The sequence below is a fragment of the Furipterus horrens genome, unplaced genomic scaffold, assembly GCF_987537825.1.
Source record: "Furipterus horrens unplaced genomic scaffold, mFurHor1.1.pri manual_scaffold_3, whole genome shotgun sequence".
NCBI classification, from domain to species: Eukaryota; Metazoa; Chordata; class Mammalia; order Chiroptera; family Furipteridae; genus Furipterus; species Furipterus horrens.
In genome coordinates, this window is record NW_028327173.1 from 9,420,094 (window position 1) to 9,440,313 (window position 20,220).

The window sequence follows — 20,220 nt, forward strand, 5'->3', positions numbered from 1 at the left end:
AGATAGGCTTCAGGAAGGCAGGGGCTCAGTGCAGCTGACCCACCTTTGGTGTCCCTGTGCCTGAGACAGTCAGTGCCTGGCTGTAGAGGCAGGTGCTGGCTAGCAGTTTGGAAGAGAAGGCACTACAAGTCTTCATGGCAATCATTCTGAGTCCTGCCCAGGTGGTTCTGGGAGCCAAGGGAAGAGGCCAAAGGACACCCACATTTCTGTAAGGTCTTGAGCTTTGCTTGAGCTACCACCCCTACCCCCAAATTGTTTATCCTGGGGTTTCCCACCCCACCTGCCTCCAATCCCACCCTGAGTTTGAGAACTTCAGGCAGGTGACCTCCAAAAATCTGTGGTTCTGTCATTTATTATGTGTGCAGGGTACAGTGCCAGGACCCGCCCATGCCCTCCCACCCAAACATCCTCTAAGGACCCCAGGATGGCAGAGGTGAGAGGCCACCCTACAGACACTGATGCAGGAGGCACAGAGAGCAGCAGCTGGCTCTGCCACTTGTCCCAGGCCCCCCTCCAACTAATTGTGAACCATCCTCTCCCTTTGTCCCTGTTTTTGTATGTGGAGACCTAGCCAGGGTCATTGGGGGCAGCCTGGGCTCCCCAGAATGAAGGCTGACTGGAGGTCTCTGCGCTGGCCTGGGGACCAGGAGGGAACTGGGTTGGGGGCAATCTCCAGCAGGAAGATGTGGGGGCAGGAGGCATAGACCAAGAGGGGCAGAAAGAGGGGGTGACTTCCCAGTGCACAGAGAGGTGGGGGGCAGTTTGAGCGCAGCTTCTGACTCCCTGGGTTCATATCCAACCTTCAGCAAACAAGTGGGGTGATCAGCTGTTCAGAGACTCCAGTTCCCCATTGACAAAAATGGAGATTGAAAGCTGATTTTAGAATGTTCTGAATTTGGACTCAACGCTAACACTTAGTATTTGAAGGACGACAGGATGTGCATGCTTGTGTGGTGTACACACACCAAGCCTGTAGATTCGTAGATTAAAGAGGGGGAAGGGTGGGGGAGGCAACTGGCCACGGGGAAGGTTGGCAAGACACTGGTCCCACCTTGAGACCCCAAGCCCCATCTGTGCTCCCCCTCTCCCACCTCTGTTGGGTGAGCCATCTGCATGGAGGCAGCCCCAGGAGCCCAGGCCTGGAGGGGAAGCTGTGGCCTGGGGGTGGGGATGGGGAGGGAGGACAGCCCCACCTCTCAGCCTGGCCTTGCCCGGGGACATGAGCAGGTAACAGATGGCAGGAGTTTCACAGTTTATCACGAACCAGCTGTATTGGAAAAAACCCATCTATATACAAACACAACGTGGCCCTGCCCGGGCACAGCTGGCTGGCAGGGGGCACCAGGGGGGCAGGCAGCCCGACAGCTGGTTTTGAGCTTAGAGAGTGGGAGAGGGGAGGTTTCCATCACGCTGTCTCCTCTGGCCCCTCTGTGCCCTTAGAGATCTGCCTGTGCCTCACCTTCTGCCTCTCCTGCTCCCCTTGGCCAAGGGGGTCCCAGGTCCCCTTCCCTGCCCCTGCCCTGCAGAGACTCCATAGATCAAAGCATCTGTCTGTCTGTCCTGAAGCTTATTTGCCCAGAGATCCTGCCTCTCCTCATCTCCCTTCCCCAAGGGTCTTCTCCGGGATCTCCCTTTCCCCATCCCAACGCCTTTATTCTGGATTAAGTGAAAGAGGCCACATCTGGAAGCTGGGGCCACAGGTAGGCAGGGCAGAGCTGAAGGCCTCAGTCTGAGGGTAGAGATACCCACCTGGGGACTTGGGGGTGCCAGGGCTGGAGTCTGGGCTGAGCTATCCTGGAAGCTGTCATCAGGGGGGTGGGAAAACTCTGGCGGGCCAGTGGGGGAGAAGGTGGGGTTTCAGGGGAGGGCAGGGGAAGGGGGAGGCCTTCAGATTTTGATCTCTGTCCGGAAGGTCTGCTGGACATGCTCCGTGTGTGGGTGTCGCCGCGCCCGGATGGTGAGGCTGCCGTCCTCCCTCAGGGCCGAGGTCACCGAGGTGGGGTCCACGTCCTCTGGCAGCTGGCACTTGTGAGCGAAGGTGTTCATGACCGTGCCGTCAGCCGCCAGCTGGGACAGAGGGACAGCTCAGGCCCGGCTGCCCCACCCCTGTCCTGCCCACATCAAGCCAGAGTCCCTTCTGCCCAGTCCAAGCCCAGCCAGCCCCTACCTGCCCAGGGGTTCTGCCCTCAGGTGCAGAGGAGGCCAGGCAAGGGGCTGGCCGGGATGATGGTGACATAGGCCGAGGGCTATGCAGGGACAGGTGCAGAGGCACTTAGAGGAATCCCAGTGGTCTCAATAGGTACGCAAGGGGCTTTGCGGGGGCACTCAGAACAAGAGCTTGGTGGCAGAATTTGGGGCTCCTGAGCAACGAAGAGACGGTGGCATGGGGCAGAGCCGAGCCCTCTCGGACACCCAGATGCATGCGATGTCCACAGACAGGGCTGGGTCGGTGGCCCTTCCCCCATGACTCGGTCAGCACATAGTGTCCAGAGGAGCCTAGGGTGGCTGAGTCACTGGCGGGGATGGCAGGGCTGGCACACACTGCCTGCTGGTCCTGGTGCCCACAGTCCTTAGCTTCCCTGACAGGGTGCCCAGGCACCCAGCATCCTGCACTCAGGGAGGGAGCCAGGCCACAGGGGGTCCGGCGGAAGCCTCAGGCAGACCCTCTCCTTTCACGGGCATGTGTGGCTGTGGCCCCCTGGGGGAAGCACCCCTGTTCAGGTGGGGCCACACCCTCCTCTGGGGTGCAGGCCTCCTGGGAGCTGGGACTCAGAGACCCTGAGACCCGTGGATAGAGGGAGAGTGTGGTCCTGAACCGCAGACTCCAACTCAAGGGCTGTGGGATTGGGGCTCGGTCTTGGGACCCCAGAAGGAAGAGGCCTTGAGTGGTGTCATGCGGGGGAACTCCTTCCTGCGGCTGCCAGGTGAGCCCCCACCCGCTCACATGCCTGTCAGAAGAGCTGTCCTCACCCAACCACTATCTCCCTCCTCTCTTCTCCCCTCTCCCCTCACCGCTCAGGCGGCCCCTGCCTCCCTCCACCCCTCCCGTTCCCCTGGGGCACCCTCAGCTGCCCTGACTCCTGAAAAAAGGATCTGGGGACAGAGAGAGGCAGTAACGGGGATCCCATGGTCCACGAGCTACAGGGGCCAGGTCTCCCATTTGTTCTGGGGGCTTGCGGGGGGGACACTGGCTAGGGTCCGGAGTCCCAGGATGGGGCACGGGAGTGGGGACACTGGGCAGTGGTACAGGTGCAGAACCTGGGGTCTGAGCGGGGTGGGCAGGCTCACCTTCTCAGCTCGCACCTCGATGTGGTTGTTGGACGTGGTGACGATGATGTCTTCCGGGGAGAAGTCGCTGACATCCACTGCAAACTCATAGGCGTCCCCAAGTGTCTTGATGTTGCCTGGCCCCCCAGAACGGGCTGTGGGGAGGGTGGCCGTGAGCAGAGCACGGGGCTGCTTTGCACCCAGAACTCAGGTTTCTGGCTTCTTCTCCTGGGGGAAGGGGAAGCACCCCACGCCCAGGCCTCACTTCCCCTCCAGCTATGGCTCCTAAACTTCCTGCCCACCCCTCCTCGCCCCTTGCAGCCTACCTTTTCCATGGTGGGGATGGGGCCTCCCCAGGCAGGGGCGCGTGCACGCCTGTGTGTGTGTGTTGGGGGGGGGTAACACTGTCTGTAGCAACCCACCCCCCTGCCTGGAGTGGGGGATGCATCCCACGCCTCAACCCCATGCCGCCCTCCAGAGCTCCAGCAAGGACCTGGCCACTGACTGGCACCTGGCTGATCCCCGGTCTCAACCCTTCCTTGGAGACCTGCCTGCTTTCATGGCCACATCTGTCTCTGTGGCCACATCTGTCCTGGTGGCCACATGTAGTTGCAGCCACGAAGCACCTGTCCCCGGCAGCTGGGCAGCCAGGCAGCTGCAGCCACATTCAGAGGAGCCCCGGAGCAGGTGTCCCCTCCCCACGCATCTCCCGTCCCCTCAGAGCCCCGAGAACTTGCCTGGGAAGGTCAGGGGCTCTGAGTGGGGCCGCATGAAGCTGCCAAAATCCTCAGAAAACATGCTCAAGGCCTTCTCCATGGGTGGGTCCTGGGCTGGCAGGGCTCGGGCGGCCGAGGAGGACGAGGAGGAGGAGGAAGAGGAGTGGAAGCTTCTCTCCGCTCTGAAGGTGGAGGAGGTCCTGTGGCTCATCCACGGGTGGGAGCCGGCCCTGGCCAGGCGGGCAGGGGCGGACGGGAGAGGGTGTGGGCGGCCGGCGCTGGGGGAGCGTGCCGGGCCCCGGCTGCCGCCGCTTTATAAGGCCCGACCGTCCCCGGGCTCGGGGCCAGCCCCTTGTCTACCAGCTAAATTTAGGCCTCGCTGTGGCCCAGAGGGGCTGGAAATCCTCTCCAGTGAGACGGCCCTGCTGACAGCCCGACACACGCAGGCCCGTGAGGCTGAGCTCATAGCCTGGCATTCCAGGCCGATAACTCCAGCCCGGGGGCCTCAGCACAGAGCTGTCCCCTTGCACTGAGACCCTTGTGCCTAGGACCTTGTATATGTCGGGCGGTGGTGGTGGTGGGGTGTCTGTGTCTCTGTCTTTCCCATCAGCCTGGGGCTCTCAAGGACTGTCTCCCCCATGGGATGGCAAGCTCCTTGCAGCCAGGCATTTCTATTCCCCATCCCCTCTCCCCCAGAAGTTCCAGCTCTGCTAAGAGAGAATCTGGGTGGTGGGAGATCAGAGTAGAGGGGCCCAAGCTCCTGGCTCTGGGGACAGCATGAGATCCAGGTCAGGAGGTCAGGGGAGGGTGGAAGACCCCCACCTGCTGGACCCCTGTGTGAGGTGAGGGGCTCCTTCCCTCAGGGCAGGAAATGTATACAGCCGTCCCTTAGGAAGGACTGAGACAGCAGGGGAGGGGGGCAGGATGCACAGCTGTCTCCCTGCCAGCTCCCCCTGGGACCCAGATTCCATCCTTGCCCCCACCCCCTCCACACACTCTGGAACATTTTGGGGCCCCTAGGGGAAAAAGCTAGCAACCTGAGGCAGGGCTGGGGGCTGGGCCTCAACTCAGGTAATTGGTAATTTTCCTTAAAGATCTAGAAGGTTATATTTCCGGGAACTATCTGCCTGACCTCCAGCTCGGAGGAGCGGCCTGGGACTGTGGCGGGTGGGAGTTCAGTGAGAGGCAGAGTCCGGGAAGACAATTCTTCTCGCCCTGACTTCTGGAGTGCTGCTGGGCCCCCCGCTAGGAACTTTCCAGAATGGTCCATTGATCCTCACACTGTGGCCGGAGGTGTCATGCCCACCTCAGAGACAGGGCAAGAGCCTCCCAGGGAGGGTGGGCTTGCAGTGGGGAAGTGGCAGAGCTAGTATTCGAACCCAGGCCCATGGGATGCAAAGCCCTCCCCTCAGGAGGCTGAGTGACCTGAACATGTGTGCATGGAGATGGGCTGGACCAGAAGACCCCGAGAAGCCTCTCTCTGCTCTCCTCTGAAATCCCGCCATCCTCCCCCATGGAGGCCTCCCTGCTTGCTGCAGCCCACACAGGGGGCCCCTGCCCAGATGCCCACAGCACTGCCTGTCTCTGCTCACCCAGCAGCTGGCAGGGTAACCTGGTCTGTGATTTCTTTCTCTCTTTCTTTTTTTTTTTATTGTTGTTCTATTCCAGTTGTCCCATCTTTCCCCTGGTCTGTGATTTCTTTGCTGTTCTTTCGTCTATCAAACAGGCAGTTCTTCCAGGGCAGGGGTTCACCTGTGTGCCTGTCAGAGTGGGAGACTCTTTCTCTTTTCTCAGTCTCCCAGAGGACTTCATTCTTGGGTGCTCCATCTGTAGGGGTAACAACTGGTGCTGGTGGTCCCTGAAGTCGGGCCAAGGCAGTGATTGGAGGGAGGGGTCTGTCACTCCAGTGGAGATTCCTGCCTGGCCCATGTCACCCATGCTGGCTGAGGGGGCTGCCAGGAAGTTACCAGCACTGAGGCCAGATGGAAAGAGGGTGGGGGAAGGGGTGGGGGTGGGGGGGCCCAGAAGCCTGCCACTCGCCAGGGAAACAGGAGCCAGTGGCTAAATGCAGACACACTGTCATGATGCTGAGGTCCTGAGTCACGGCTCCTGGATGTCAGATCTCATTACCCACCCCTGCCCACCGTCCCCCCTCCCCCTCCCCCCATCCCTGGGCGTCACCCATGCACATACTGCCTCTACTGGCTTCCATGGCCAGGAGGGACCCTGAAAGGTCACCAAGGCCAGCCCCCTGTCTCTGGACATGCCTCTCCCTTCAGATCACAGGGATAGAAAAAGCTTCAGAGATGAGCCAATGCCTTGAATTCCAAACCTGCCAGGGCATCCCAGTCACCTGAGGGAATATTTGACAAACACAGAGTCTAACCCTGCACCCAAAGATTCCCATTTGGGGTGCTGGGAAGGGACCAGGAATCTTCTTGTCAGCTCACCACACAGCCAGCCCACAGCCAGTGTTTGGAAACCACTCACCACTCAGCAGATACTTATTGAACACCTACTATGTGCCAGGCACTGTTCCAGACTCAGGGGTGGAGCGGGTAGTTCCCTGCCCCATAGCTCCCAGGTTCCCCTCATTGAACAGAAAAGGAAACTGAGGCTCCGAGTGGTAGAGGACCCATCGGGGGTGGCAGAGCTGCACTGGCCTCAAGCCTGCTCTCCCCTCTACTGCTGCCACCCTCAGTTTGGGGTACAACCAAGCCTGGGCACTTACTCAGAAGCGTTGTGGTTTGGGATGCCGTTTTCTGAGACTGGAGGGGCTGGACAGAAGGTTCGAGTCGGAGTTCCTCCCCAGGGCCTGGCTGCTGGGATTCACTGCCCCCGCTCCAGCCTGTCCTCCGACCAGACCAGGGAGCGCTGTGCAGGCTTCCGAGTCAGGAATCCTGGGTGGGAGTCCCAGCTCTGCCCCTCCCCTCGGCCTCTGTGACCTTGGACAAGGGGACTCACCTCTTTGAGACTCTATTTCTTTAAATTGGGATAATGTCGCCCTCTTGTTGGGTTCCATGAGCACTCACTAATCGGAGGGAGTGTTGACACCCTGCAAGGGGTAACAATGACAATACCCTCACTTTTGTGCCCTTTGTTGTGCTCTGTCGGCTTCCTCCCCTCTCCATTCTCTGCTTTTTCAAACCCCTTCTGTGTCCAGCTCTGAGAGTCCAGGGTCCTGACCCTCAGCCCCTGCAGATGACCCCTCACCGTCCTTCTGTGTGTATGAAGGCACCACCAAAGCCCCGGGTCCCCCAGCCTGCAGCACGGGCATTGTGGCTCTGGCGAGTTGGGGGGAGCCCCTGTTCCTGGCCCCTTTTGGCTGCTCTGGGCTGCACGGCTCAGTGGGCCTGGGCAGTTCTGGTTGGTTTGCCAAGGACATTCTTAATGGCCACCCTGGCAGGGCGGGGTGGGGGGAAGAAGGGGGGCCGGCTGTTGATTGGTGGAACATACACCTGTGCAGGTACACCTGCGCTGTAGGCAAAGGGCTCTCTGTTAGAGGAGGGCCATCCGGGGCCACAGCAGGGCAAACGTGCACAGGTGAGGGGCCGCCGGGAGCACAGCCAGGGATGGACTTGGATGACACTTGCCAGGGTCAGGGCAAGCCGGGCAGGGGCAGAAGGGTGGGGGGTGGGGGGCCAGCATCTCATTTCTACCCTCACAGGACTTTCCTTTTGGGCCTGGGGTTTTTCTGCCTCTGGGGCCTCTCTGCCCCTGAGGGGGCTCAGGGATGGGCATGGGGGGCAGAGCAGTCTGCGGGGACCCACAGTGAGAGTGTAACTTTGCTGGGCAAGGAGACTGCCCCGAGCAGGGGAAGCAGACTAGTGTCCAGGGTGCGGAGGAGAGGGGAGGTGGCCACAGGAGGGAGAGGGGGCTCTGAGGCTTGGGGACCTGCCTTGACCAGTCGGCTGCTGGACATGGAGGGCACACATTACTCACACACACACAGCCTCAGTGACACCCCAGGGCATACCAGACTTAGGTCCCTCCTGACAACTTTGCATGCGCGCACACACACACACACACACACACAGGTAAAACGCCACCTTGCCTTTTTATCTGGGAAGCAGCAACGCTGGAAGGGCGAAGGGGCAGTGTGAGGACATTGGAGCAGCGCACCGAGGGTCGGTCCGTCTGCCGGCTGCATCGGGGACAAGATGGAGGAACTGGTGGGGCTGCGTGAGGGCTCCTCAGGCAACCCTGTGACCCTGCAGGAACTGTGGGGCCCGTGTCCCCGCATCCGCCGAGGCATCCAAGGTGAGAGCTAGATCCCTGTCCTCTCTGCATGGAAGACCCCTCAGGACATCACCCCCTACCCAGGCTGCACCTCCCCATCCAACTGAAAACCCAAGAGCTGCCCTCCTCCTCTTGTCTGCGCTGGACATCACTGCCCAGAGGGAAGGGATCTGTCTGTCCGTCTGTCTGTGGCTCAGATGTGCTAAACGCCTGCCCTCTGCTTTTTGGGAATGCAGTCCCGAGGCCTGACCACTGTGCCAGGGCCTTGCTAGGGGCCCAGAGGACGCTCTCTGGCTCAACGCGTGCCCTGCAGGTCCTGGGACAGCACAGGATTCTTGCTAGATGCTTGTGTTCTCTAAGCTACTATGATAGCAGAGAGCTGTAGCTCCCAGCATTCCCTCCACACCCTTGCCCCTTGATAATTCTTTCATAAGTACCCCAGTAAGAAGCAGGGGTGGGGGGAGGGCGGACCTGCTGAAGGCCTCCTGCGCTGCCACTTTCACTGTCCCAAATGCTGCTTTGCCCCTCACGTGTGGCAGAGCCCCCTCCACCTGCCCGACACTGCCCCTGCCCTCCCTGCCCTGAGCCAGAGCAGGCCTCCAGGGAAGGTGATGGCCGCGCCCCACCTGGCTCTGGGCTGTGACCCCATGTCCCTGTGCCAGGTGGCTTGGAATGGCTGAAGCAGAAGCTGTTCCGTGTGGGTGAGGACTGGTACTTCCTGATGACCCTCGGTGTGCTCATGGCCCTGATCAGCTACACCATGAGCTTCACCGTGGGGCGTGTGGTCCGAGGTAAGCCCTCCCTGGCAAGCACACCTGCTCTGGACCCAGGGCTCCTGAGCATGCCCTCGGGGATCCCAGATGGGCCACCAGGTGCAGTGGGGATGGGGGAGGGAGAAAGGGGAGGGGGCTGGGAGGGGAGGCAGCTTGGGTCTGGTCCTGGCATTGCTCTCGACTTTCTGTGTGACCCTGGGTAGGCTCCTGCCCGTCTCTGGTCCTCAGTCTCCTCATCTGCACAGTGACAAGAGAGACCTGAATGTTCCCAAGAGTCCTTGTCTGAGCTCTGTGTTCCCCTCTTCTTGCCACTTGGCCCCCTCTCCTCCCTCTCTCCTGCTCTCAGCCGCTCTCGGGGAGGGCACTTGCCTAGACCACCAAGCCTCAGCGGGTTCTCCCCACCCTGTGGTCTCCTTGGCAGAGGGGGTGGTGGGGCAGGAAGGGTGTAACATACCTTCTCTGGGAGACTTGTTCAGGTGCCGCCATGAGGACCTGCTCTGCCCTAGACAGTGTCTGAGGTGCTTCACACTATTTTTTCTCTCAATGACCCTGGGAGGGAGGTACCGTCACTAGCCCATTTGACAGACAGGGAAACAGAGGCTCCTAGAGGTTGGATCTCTGGACCAAGCTCCCTCAGCTAGGAAGTGGCAAAACTGGGTAGGGATCCGGCTCCTGCTGCCGCCTCCTCTTGGGGATCTGCTGCTCCCTGGATGGCCTGGGCCTCCCCACTCCAAGCCTGTCGGGAAGTGGTCCCCTGGGGGCTGCAGAGCCTGGGGGTGGCCCCTGATTCCTGGCTGTCCCCAGCACACAAGTGGCTGTACCGGGAGATTGGAGAGGGCCACCTGCTTCGGTATCTCTCCTGGGCCGTGTACCCCATCGCCTTGGTCTCCTTCTCCTCGGGCTTCTCACAGAGCATCACGCCCTTCTCGGGAGGTGAGCCGTCACCACGCCGCCAGCCTGTGCGCCTGGCATTGCAGTTCCTGCTGGCCAAGCCCTTTTCATGTTCCTCGGCTTCCGATGGGTGGAGGCAGGGAGCAGCACCCCCCTGTTTCACAGCCAGGCTCAGAGGACTCATGCCACTTGCCCAAAGTCACACAGCAAGGCCAGATCTTGACTCCTGTGTCACCGATGGCTCTGGTTCCTTTCTGAGAGCTTTTCTGGGCAGTGATGGAGAGAACTGGTGGCAGGTTCCCCTGCAGGGCCGGTGACAAGGATACTCCTAGGGGAGGGGCCGATGGAGGGCACAGCTCCCCCCACCCCAGGCCCTTCAGCTCTGCCTCCAGCTCCAGGCTAGCAGATGGGAATTCTAGAGGTGTGTCCAGTGTGGTCTGAGATCCTACCTTGGGTCCCCCCGATCCTGCCATAGCCATCTGCCAGGCCCAGCTAGACAGCAATGGACAATTCACATCTTTCTGACCCTCAGCTTCCTCATCTGAAAAATGAGTTTATAAATCTTAATTCCGAGGGTTTCAAAGGACCTGACAAGAGGGTGGTGTGGAGCATTCTGCAGGGTAAAGGGTTAAGAGTTTAATCCAGAGATTTTTCCCTCCTGCCAAGGTTCTGGAATCCCAGAGCTGAAGACCATCTTGTCCGGTGTGGTCTTGGAGGACTACCTGGATATCAAGAACTTTGGGGCCAAGGTAGTGGGCCTCACCTGCACCCTGGCCACCGGCAGCACCATCTTCCTGGGCAAAGTGGTACGCGCAGGCATGAGAGCACCCCACTCACCTGCCCCGCTCTCCCGCCGCTTCTGCCTCATCCTCCTCACCCCACAGAAGCTGGGTCTCACGGGACTCAGGCCAATGACTGCCTTCTGGGGCTCAGTCCCCGGGAGGCGGCAGCCTGGGTCCCCAGAGGGTGCCCAATGGGTGGAAGAGATGGAAGAGGTGGGGCAGCCGCGCTGTCTCTGGATGAGGTTTCCTCTGCCCCCAACCCTGGGCTCTGAGAGGGAGGAGCAAAGGCCCAGCTCCCCTCAAAGGGCAGGCGGTGAGCCCCGTGCCCCCACCCACCCTGGCAGGGCCCCTTCGTGCACCTGTGCGTGATGATGGCTGCCTACCTGGGCCGCGTGCGCACCAAGACCACTGGGGAGTCTGAAGTAAGCAGCTTGGGGAGGGCCCCCCTTGGAGGAATGAAAGGGAGGGAATGGGGTGAGAGGGGCTGACTCTGAGCCCAGGACTCTGGATTCCCCCAGAACAAGAGCAAGCAAAATGAAATGCTGGTGGCTGCGGCGGCGGTGGGCGTGGCCACAGTCTTTGCAGCGCCCTTCAGCGGTGAGACCCTTCCTCGCCCGCACCCCTCCCGTCTGTCCCTGGAGGGGCCAGACGGACCAGCTCGCTCCTCTGCCCAGCTGAGGGGCCTGATCAGGGTTGGGCGCTAATTTTAGTCTTGGTTCTTAGAGCAGTCTTGCCGGCACAGGTTGGGGGTGAGTGGGTGGGTGTCGAAGCCCTTCAAGGTTACCTTAGACAGACTTGGGTGTGATGTGCAGCTCTCTGTGTGGCCCTGGACCAGAGAGTCCACCTCTCTGAGCCCCATTTCCTCATCTGTGCCATGGGGTTCTAACACTCCCCGCCCCACAGGGTTGTTGTAGGGACCGAGGTGGCTGAGAAGGGAGCACAGGGACACGTTGCCTAGGCAGCGGGTGCCTGTCCTCCTTCACCTCAGCTCAGGACCAAAGAGAAGGTCGCCCTGTCTACAGGCCGTGGGAGAGCCGGACGTGGTGGTGGTGGTGGAGCCGTTGACATGGGGATCTGTCTAAGCTCAGTGTCGCCCCCAGGGGTCCTGTTCAGCATCGAGGTCATGTCTTCCCACTTCTCCGTCTGGGATTACTGGAGGGGCTTCTTCGCTGCTACCTGCGGGGCCTTCATGTTCCGCCTCCTGGCGGTCTTCAACAGCGAGCAGGGTGAGTCCCCCCACTGGATCATCTGACACCTCCCTGCACCCCCAGCCTCCTCTCCCATTTCCTCCCTCCCTCTTCTCCTTTCTCTTCCTCCTTCCCATCCTTCCTCCTGTCTTTTCTCCCCTCTCCTTCCTCTTCCCCTCCCCCCACCCACCTCCTTCTAGGAGCATAGAAGGGAGCTGACCTAGGTTGGGCATGAAGGACGGGGTGGCGGGGCGGGGGGTCCGTGAGGGTAGAGAGATAAAGCGGGGCAGGGAGCGGGGGCCAGGGTGGGAGGTGGGAATGTGATCTTCACTCCCCTCCCTGCCCAGAGACCATCACCTCCCTCTTCAAGACCAATTTCCGGGTGGAAGTCCCCTTCGACCTTCCAGAGATCTTTTTCTTTGTGGCGCTGGGGTGAGTGGGTACCTCGGGCCCCTGAAGCCCAACATGGGGCTTCTCCCAGGCCTGGACTGCTGCTCTTGGTCTGGGAGGGGCTCTGGACTCCCCTCCCCTCCCCCCAGGGCCATCTGTGGCATCCTGAGCTGCGCTTACCTCTTCTGCCAGCGAACATTCCTGGGCTTCGTCAAGACTAATCCAGTCACCTCCAAACTGCTGGCCACCAGGTGGGCTCTGGACTGGACCTGGGACCTCTCAGGGAGACACCCCACCCCTCCAGGGACCCTCAGCCTCCTGAGCCCACCACTCCTTTATATAGAAAGCCCCAACCCCTCACTACACCCCCATCCCATCTTCCTACTGAATCCCCAAACCTCTTTCCTGCACCCCACTTATGGAGCCCCCATTCCCTCAAAGCACCTCCTCCAGGTCCCCACAGTTGCTGCTTCCCTGCATCAGCATGTCAAAGTCAGCCCTCTGTCCTTGACCGGCCGTGCACTGGCCCCACCCTGGCCTGGCTGGGCTCTGTCCCGGCCCCAGTAGGGCCCTGTCCCAAATTCTCCCGTCAGCCCTGCCCCTTGTTACACAGAGATGTGCGAAATAGACGCCAGGCCTTTCTTGCCCTGGAGAGGGCCTGGCCCGTGTCCCTGCTTCGGTCCCTCCTCCTGTTCCTGCCTCAGTGTCAGCCCCTGGAGTGGTGGGGCCACGGGGTGGGGGCAAAGGGGAAAGCTCGCCCTGGAGCTTCCTGTCCCCACCACCCCCCAGCAAGCCTCTGTATGCCGCCCTGGCTGCCCTGGTTCTCGCCTCCATCACCTACCCGCCGGGCGTGGGCCGCTTCATGGCTTCTCGGGTAAGGGGCCCTGAGCTGGGGCAGCGCGGGTGGGGAACCCCACTTTATTGCCCACTTAGTTCCTGTCACCTCTCTTAACTCCCATGACACCTAGAAGGAGGGACCTGGGCATCCGAGAGGTTCCAGGTGGTTCCCAAGCTCCCCCCGCCCTGATGGGAAGTGGCAGAGAGGGTGGAAGGCCAGGCTGGGCAGTGAGGGGGTGGCAGGGAATGCTGCCTGGCTCCCTGGGGCAGAATTCCGGCCTCCCCTGCTCCAGCTGTCCATGAAGGAGCACCTGGACACACTGTTTGACAACAACTCGTGGGCACTGATGACCCGGAACTCGTCCCCACCCTGGCCTGCAGAGCCCGACCCCCAGAACCTGTGGTTCGAGTGGTACCACCCACGCTTCACCATCTTTGGGACCCTTGCCTTCTTCCTGGTTATGAAGGTGGGCCCCCCAGGGCCCCCAGAGGTGTGCCCAGGGCCAAGACCAGCCACGGGGGTGGGGGTGGGTGCTGCCCCCGGCATGTAGCGCAGCACCTGGGCCTGCCACCCAGCCTCCCAGGCCTGCCCCCTGCCCCCTCTGTGGTCCAGGCCTAATTGCCTCAACTCTCTGTGCCTTGGTTTCCTTATCTTTAAAATGGGATCATTACTGCGCCTACCTCCAAGGCAAGGTTGAGAGAGAAGAAAGAAGAGCCCCTGGCACATAGTAGGCACTTTGTCAGGGGGAGGTTTCTTCTGCTGGTCAGTGTCTTCTCTGACACCAGACACTGGCAATGCGCATGTGCGTGGGCATCCTCTTTCTGGCTGGGACGCTCCCCTGCCCTCGTCCGGTCCCTCCCTTGCCCATTCTTGCCCAGTGGCCTCCAGCCTCTGCCCCTCTGGGTTCCTCCGCCCACAGTTTTGGATGCTGATTCTGGCCACCACGATCCCCATGCCTGCTGGCTACTTTATGCCCATATTCATCTTCGGTGAGTCTGGGGTCTTAGAAGTTCAGGGTAATTAGGGCAGGGCTGTAGCTCCTGGTCTGCCCCTTCCCTCCCTGGGGGAATACTGAGGTTGGCCCCCAAGGATGGAGGGCTGTGGGGCTCAGGTCAGCCCGGCTCACCCTAAGTCTGTGGCTAGGAGCTGCTATCGGGCGCCTCATAGGGGAGGCCCTCTCTGTCGCCTTCCCTGAGGGCATCGTGGCCGGAGGGGTCACCAACCCCATCATGCCTGGGGGATATGCCCTGGCAGGTAAGTGGGACAGGTCTCCACGAGGTGGACTGCACCTGGCTAATCAACCAGTGGTTCTACAGGGTGTGGGGTGGTCACTGAGCCCCCAGTGAGCTCCCAACTCTTCCCTGAGCCCCAGTACTCTCTCCAGCTCCGTTCTTGTCCCTGACCCCTCATCCCCTCCCTTACTGCTCTTCCCCTCACCAAGCCCAGGTGTTGGGGCACTTCAACAGTGGCCAGAGCGTGGCCTCTGGACAATTCCTGCCCCAGCCCATGGCCATGGCCATACCAGCCTTGCCTTGTGCATGAAGCTGGCCCTGGCTTGAGCCACCGTGCCCTGGCTCCATCCCTTGCAGGGGCTGCGGCCTTCTCGGGGGCCGTGACCCACACCATCTCCACGGCGCTGCTGGCCTTTGAGCTGACTGGCCAGATCGTGCACGCGTTGCCCGTGCTGATGGCAGTGCTGGCGGCCAACGCCATTGCCCAGAGCTGCCAGCCCTCCTTCTATGACGGCACCATCATTGTCAAGAAGCTGCCATACCTTCCATGGATTCGGTGCCGAAAAATCAGGTGAGCAGACCTGCCTCTGGCTGGCGGACAGGGGTGACAGTATCTGGGTGGGCTGGGCTGGAGTTCCCCCAAAAGCTCACTACAGCTGACCCTGGACATGGGTGGTGTTGGAGGGGCTGACACACAGCTGCCCTCTTGTCTCTATTCTCCCTAGCTCTCTGCATGACCTTGGGCAAGTCCTTGGCCTCCTGGGTCTCTGTGTCTTACTGGTCATTAGTCTGTCTTCACAACAGGACAGATATCACCCATTTTTTGGAAACAGGGGCTCAGAGAGCTGCCATGTCTTGCTCCAGGTCACACAGAGAGTCAGCACCAAATCTGGGAGGCCCCCTGCCCGCTCCCCACGACCACTCTACTGGAGGCGGTACTAGAATAGAAATAGGCTTTGAGGTCTTCCCTTGACCAGACGGGACCAGAGCAGCCTCTGTCCCCTGAGAGGCTGGACTAAGAGGCTCTGAGGTTCCCGATTCCTGGGCCTAGCTCCAAACACATGCACGCTGCCACCTTGTGCTGGACCTCAGCTTCCCCATCTGTAAAATGAAGGGTTTTGTCAAACTTGAAAGCTTTTCGTTTTTCTTTCTGCCATCAAACTTTTCTTCAAGTGACATTCTCCAGGGAAGGCTTCTAAATAAAACAGATCAAAGCTGCTCTGGAGGGAGATAGGGCACCAGGGGGCACCAAGGGGCCAGGCCATAGGTGAGCTGGTCCCCAGTTTCCTCTCTACCTCCTAGGAGTTGCTCATTCTGGGAACCTCTCAGTCCCTGCCCGCACCCAAGAACCAGAAAAACTGCCCCCGGGTGCCCCACCTCGTCCCCCCACTCCAGGACCTGACTGACAGTAGCACCCCTCTGTCTCCAGCTCTCACCGTGTCATTGTGGAGCACTTCATGAACGGTGACATCACCACGCTGGCCAAAGACACCCCGCTGGAGGAGGTGGTGAAGGTTGTGACCTCCAAAGACGTGGCCGAGTATCCCCTGGTGGAAAGCACAGGTACTCAGCAGGAAGGTGGGGGTGGAGGGGTGGACAAGTGGGGAGGGGCATCCCCTCTACCTTCCTCTTGGTGAGGTCAGGCCCAGGAAAAAGTAAGCAGGGCATTGGACCTGGGAGGCTGATCTGAGTCTGAGTCCCGGCTCTGGCTGTGTGACTTTGGGGAAATCACTTCACCCCTCTGAGCCCGTTTCCTCCGCGTTGTTTAAATGGAGATTGTTGCCACCATACTTTGGGGTGGCTGACGTGTCTAAAAGAGAGATGAGAAGATGCTTGTAAAGCTCTTCGTGGATCTTAAAATTCTTGAAACCAGGTCTGGTGTGCTTGGGGAGTGGAGGGAGAGGGGGGCGTGACCAGGTCCTCCAGAGGGGCCCTTGCTCTCAGTCTCCCCTTTGAGCATTCCCCAGCGGAGTCCCCTCCACAATCCCTGGTGCCATGAGAAAAGCGGCTTTTTAAGAAAAATGAATGGCAGCTCTTTGTCAAAAGGCACAGAAGCTGAAGGCTGGGGAAGGCTCTAGCTAGAGCATTATTCTCCAGTGGGACAAGCATAATATGAGCGACAAAGATAATTTGCGGGGAGATGGCCACCCTGTCAACCTTTATGTCCTCGTTGTGCAAATGAGACATGGGGTACACTTGGAAAGCATAGCACAGGCGGCTTTGGGTCCCCGCTTGTCGTTTGGGTAGGTACCTGGGCAGTGAGCCACCTACATGACCGCGTGAGTCATAACCATCCTAAGAGGCAGAAAGCCACTTATGAGCAGCAGAATGAGGGATAAGCCACTCTATGAACTGCGGTTTCCTCATCTGGAAAATGGGGATCCATACAGGATGGAGTTGTCAGAGGTTCTCATTCCAAATGCCAAGCCCTTCTCTCCATCCAAACTGGGACACCCTTAACATGATCCCCCAGAATACACCAAATATGCCATGTGAACATGTTTGCAAATGGAAGACCCCTCCGAGAGGCTTCATCTGGAACAAAGACAGAATTGGCCTCCAAGACAAAGTCTGCTCTCTCCTTGGAGCCACAATAAGCGAAAGGCTTTCAGCCCGCAGGCCTCGGCAGTGGGACCCTGCTGCTCATTCAAGACATAGCTTTAAATTCTTCATTTTTAAAGGGGAAGCATGTATAGTTCTAGATGTAAAGTTTTTATTTTACTGGATAAGAGGCAAAAATACCAGACTCTCACCTCAAAACTGAGCGCCTGTAAACTTTGGAGTGAGACCTGCCACGCCCCTGGCACACAGTAGGACCTCAGAACATGGTGGCCTCCCATGTTCATGCCTACACTGGGCTGAGCCAGGTGTGACTCCTCCGGTGGGGAGTGAGGGACAAAGCCCAGCCCCGAGGGACTGGTGTCCCAAACCTGCTCTTGCCCTGAGGCCTGCAGCATGGGGAACCTCAAAGTGAGCAGACCCCGCCTGGTCCCCTGGCAGCCCTGCCCTCCTTCGGCTACTACATCTCTCTGTCAGAAGCTGAGTGATCTTCAGAGGTGCCTCTGAGCCTCAGTTTCCTTGTCTATAAAATGAATGATAATAATTCCTGACCCACAGGCTGCTGTAGTTTCCTGAGAGACATAGGAATACCCAGCACAGTTATTGGCACACAGTAGGTGCTCAGGAAGTGCAGATTCCTTCTTCATAATGCAGCTCTCTCTCTCCCTCTCCACTTGTCCAGAGTCTCAGATCCTGGTGGGCACCGTGCAAAGGGCCCCCTTGGTACAGGCTCTGCAGGCTGAGTCACCTTCCTGGGCTGCAGGACACCAAGTGGGTACTTACATGGGGTGTTGGGGGGTGGGGAGTCAGCAGGGTGTGTGGAAGTGGAGGTTTGAGAGGGGCAGCCTCGGGGGAGGGGGAGGCTGGCCCAGGCCCCCTTATCTCTTCCCCTATCCCCAGAGGTGTCTCCAGGACATCTTGGCCACAGGCTGCCCCGTGGAGCCAGTGACCTTGCAGCTGTCCCCGGAGACCTCCCTGCACCAGGTAATGGGGATAATTCGGACATAGGGCAGGCAAAGACCCTGTGGAAGAGGGGAAGAGCCTGAGAGAGAAACTTCTGCTCCAGTTTCTCGCACTCAGCAGCTCCTGCCATCTCTGACCCCACCCTCAGGGTTGTTGGGATGATGCATAGGCCAGGGAAGCGAGAGGGCTTGCAAAACAGAAGCCTCTGGGTGGACAGAGGCCGTGGTTAAAATGATGTCTTCGCATCAAGGCGCACGTGGGTTTCAATTTCAGACCCACCACATTCTCCCTGTGTGATCCTGGGAAAATTATTAATCCCTTTGAATGCTGATACCCGCCTCCCTGCCCCCACAGAAGCACAGAGCCCGGAACACGGGTTCAGGGAAGGGTGGAAGCAGGTTGGAGATCTGGGGCGGGGCGGGGATGGGGGAGTGGGGTGGGGGAGGGTCCCAACCCCTCTGGCACTGGGTGATGCTGGATAACTCGTGTTCCCACTGGTCCCTTGTGTGGACTCTGGCGACCCCTCGTGGTCACACTGGACATTGCAGGCCCCGGCCCCGGTCTTGCACCTGCCATCACGGTGCCGCCCACCAACCCATTCCTGACCGGGGTGGGGCAGAGGGGCGTGGGTACCGTTCCTTCGCCTCTGCTCAGAGCTTCCAGGTTACGGGTAAACTGAAGCCAGAGGCGTGGGGTGGGTGACCCCCAGCACTTCCTAACAACCCTCCTCCAGACGCACAACCTCTTCGAGCTGCTGAACCTTCAGTTCCTCTTCGTGACGTCTCGGGGCCGAGCTGTGGGCACCGTGTCTTGGGTGGAGGTACCAGGGTCCTGAGGGCGGGGCAAGGTGGAGGGGCCAGGCTCGAGCAGGCTGGGGAGGTGGAGGGCACCGATATTCTCCCACCCAAATTTGGAGGGGCCTCCTGGGATTCTGAGGAGCTGTACTTCCTGGACCAAAGTGGTCCCTGGGCCTGGGTACCCCTACCTTATTTTGTGGCCTGTGACCAGCCCTTCCAGTCTCTGGGCCTCCGTGACCCCATCAGTGCAATGGGGAGCCACTGGCTCTACCACTCACCCCAGTATCAACTGTTAGGAGAATCACACAGCACTGGAGCCCCAATTCCCAACCTTCTCTACATCTTTCCTCCTCCCCCCTCCCCTTTCTCTCTTTTAGCTAAAGAAAGCAATTTCTAACCTGACCAACCCACCTGCCGCCAAGTGAGCCAGCCTGGCAAGATGAAGCGGGCACCTCAGCTGCCCTGGTGAAGGAGATTGGACATCCTGCCTGCCTTCCCCCATCACAACCCGCCCCGACCCTCCAGCCCAGCTCAGTTCCTCAGGGCAGCAGACAGCTCTAACCGAGCACCGAAGAGGGCCCCATGTTCACCATGTCACATGGTGGTTGAGACAAGTAGCACATGCCTTGAAGGAGAAATCCCACCGTGGACAGAGCTCAGAATGTGAGACAGCAGAAAACCAGTGCACAGTGGGCCCTCAACACATGCTCATCAAATTCACCAAGGAAGAGATCGGTGTACGCTGTCACCAAGGGCAGGCACAGATGCTCTCGAAGGTTGACTCCTAACCACAGGCTCCTGAGAAAAATAAAGCCATTTCCCAGAGTTGCAATGTGTCCCTCATCTCAGCTCCAAGGGCGCTGACTGGGCACTTCAGCTTCTTACCTGTGCTGGCTCTGAGCAAGCCCTTAGGGTTGCTAGTGGTCACTTGGGTTCCTGGTCTCTACTCTTTCTCATGCCTTGCTTCCTGGCAGGGAGATATGGGGGAGAGTGGGTCCCCCACCAGGTCTTATGATGCTCATCCTCATGTATAAGCAGGACCCTGTGGTCCAGTTACTGTCACCCTAGCCCCAGCCTCCTCCTTGGCTAAACCAGCGCTGATGAAGCAGGGTCCCCAGGTATGGCTCCTTGGGGCATCTTCAGAACCTCAGGCAGCTCCTGTGCGGACTCTCGCAGCTGGGTGGCAGCACACTGACCAGCTGTATGTGTGTTGGGGAGTAAGGACCCTCCCCTAAGTCCCTCTAGGCCCTCCCGGCGGCTGAGGGGGCCCAAGGACACGGTGTCCCCAGCAGAGACCAGGCCAAGTTCATCCACAGTGAATCCACCACTTTAATGTCTTCAGAGAACTTTCAGGGAGATGGAAGGAGGGTGCAAGGAGGGGGAGCAGGGGCACCAGGGTTCAGAGAGTGAGGGACAGACAGACAGGTGTTCTCATGATGACAGCTTAGGAGCAGATAACTTAGCTACCGGAAGAGGCTACCCCACCTCTGATGGGGAACAGAAGCACAGAGAGAGAGGGGGAGGGACTGAGCTCTGGGATCAAGGCAGGGTCCCCAGGCCCCACTCCAAGTGGGTCTCCCAGGCCC

At 59.7% G+C, this 20,220-nt stretch overlaps 2 protein-coding genes and 1 long non-coding RNA gene across 6 annotated transcripts; 1 reads left to right on the forward strand and 2 right to left on the reverse strand.

Annotated features, from left to right (window-relative positions):
• Nucleotides 1–1,252: 1,252 nt before the first annotated feature.
• On the reverse strand, nt 1,253–4,284 carry HSPB7 (heat shock protein family B (small) member 7). 2 transcript variants are annotated; one of them, XM_090268657.1, is made up of 3 exons: nt 4,005–4,284; nt 3,289–3,422; nt 1,253–2,025 (listed from the first exon to the last, which is right to left on the reverse strand). In XM_090268657.1, the coding sequence occupies exons 1-3, from the start codon at nt 4,192–4,194 to the stop codon at nt 1,888–1,890; spliced, it is 462 nt and encodes a 153-aa protein (XP_090124783.1). In that variant the 5' UTR covers nt 4,195–4,284; the 3' UTR covers nt 1,253–1,887. The 2 variants fall into 2 exon arrangements, with proteins under 2 accessions (XP_090124783.1, XP_090124782.1); XM_090268656.1 differs by having other exon boundaries at nt 1,253–2,067.
• A 1,897-nt stretch (nt 4,285–6,181) lies between these two features.
• Nucleotides 6,182–7,325, reverse strand: LOC150014239 (uncharacterized). 2 transcript variants are annotated; one of them, XR_016509914.1, is made up of 4 exons: nt 7,197–7,325; nt 6,948–7,038; nt 6,715–6,831; nt 6,182–6,336 (listed from the first exon to the last, which is right to left on the reverse strand). It is a non-coding gene; the product is annotated as an uncharacterized LOC150014239 (long non-coding RNA). The 2 variants fall into 2 exon arrangements; XR_016509915.1 differs by having other exon boundaries at nt 6,715–6,857.
• Nucleotides 7,326–7,507: 182 nt separating this feature from the next.
• LOC150014240 (chloride channel protein ClC-Ka) lies at nt 7,508–19,120 on the forward strand. 2 transcript variants are annotated; one of them, XM_090268659.1, is made up of 20 exons: nt 7,508–7,526; nt 8,054–8,243; nt 8,885–9,013; nt 9,800–9,928; nt 10,553–10,692; nt 11,013–11,090; nt 11,187–11,265; nt 11,769–11,894; nt 12,203–12,287; nt 12,395–12,496; nt 13,035–13,119; nt 13,376–13,549; nt 14,003–14,072; nt 14,227–14,337; nt 14,673–14,886; nt 15,745–15,878; nt 17,557–17,645; nt 17,775–17,858; nt 18,571–18,657; nt 19,012–19,120. In XM_090268659.1, the coding sequence occupies exons 2-20, from the start codon at nt 8,144–8,146 to the stop codon at nt 19,057–19,059; spliced, it is 2,064 nt and encodes a 687-aa protein (XP_090124785.1). In that variant the 5' UTR covers nt 7,508–7,526; nt 8,054–8,143; the 3' UTR covers nt 19,060–19,120. The 2 variants fall into 2 exon arrangements, with proteins under 2 accessions (XP_090124785.1, XP_090124786.1); XM_090268660.1 differs by lacking the exon at nt 9,800–9,928 and having other exon boundaries at nt 7,509–7,526.
• The last annotated feature ends 1,100 nt before the right edge of the window (nt 19,121–20,220 follow it).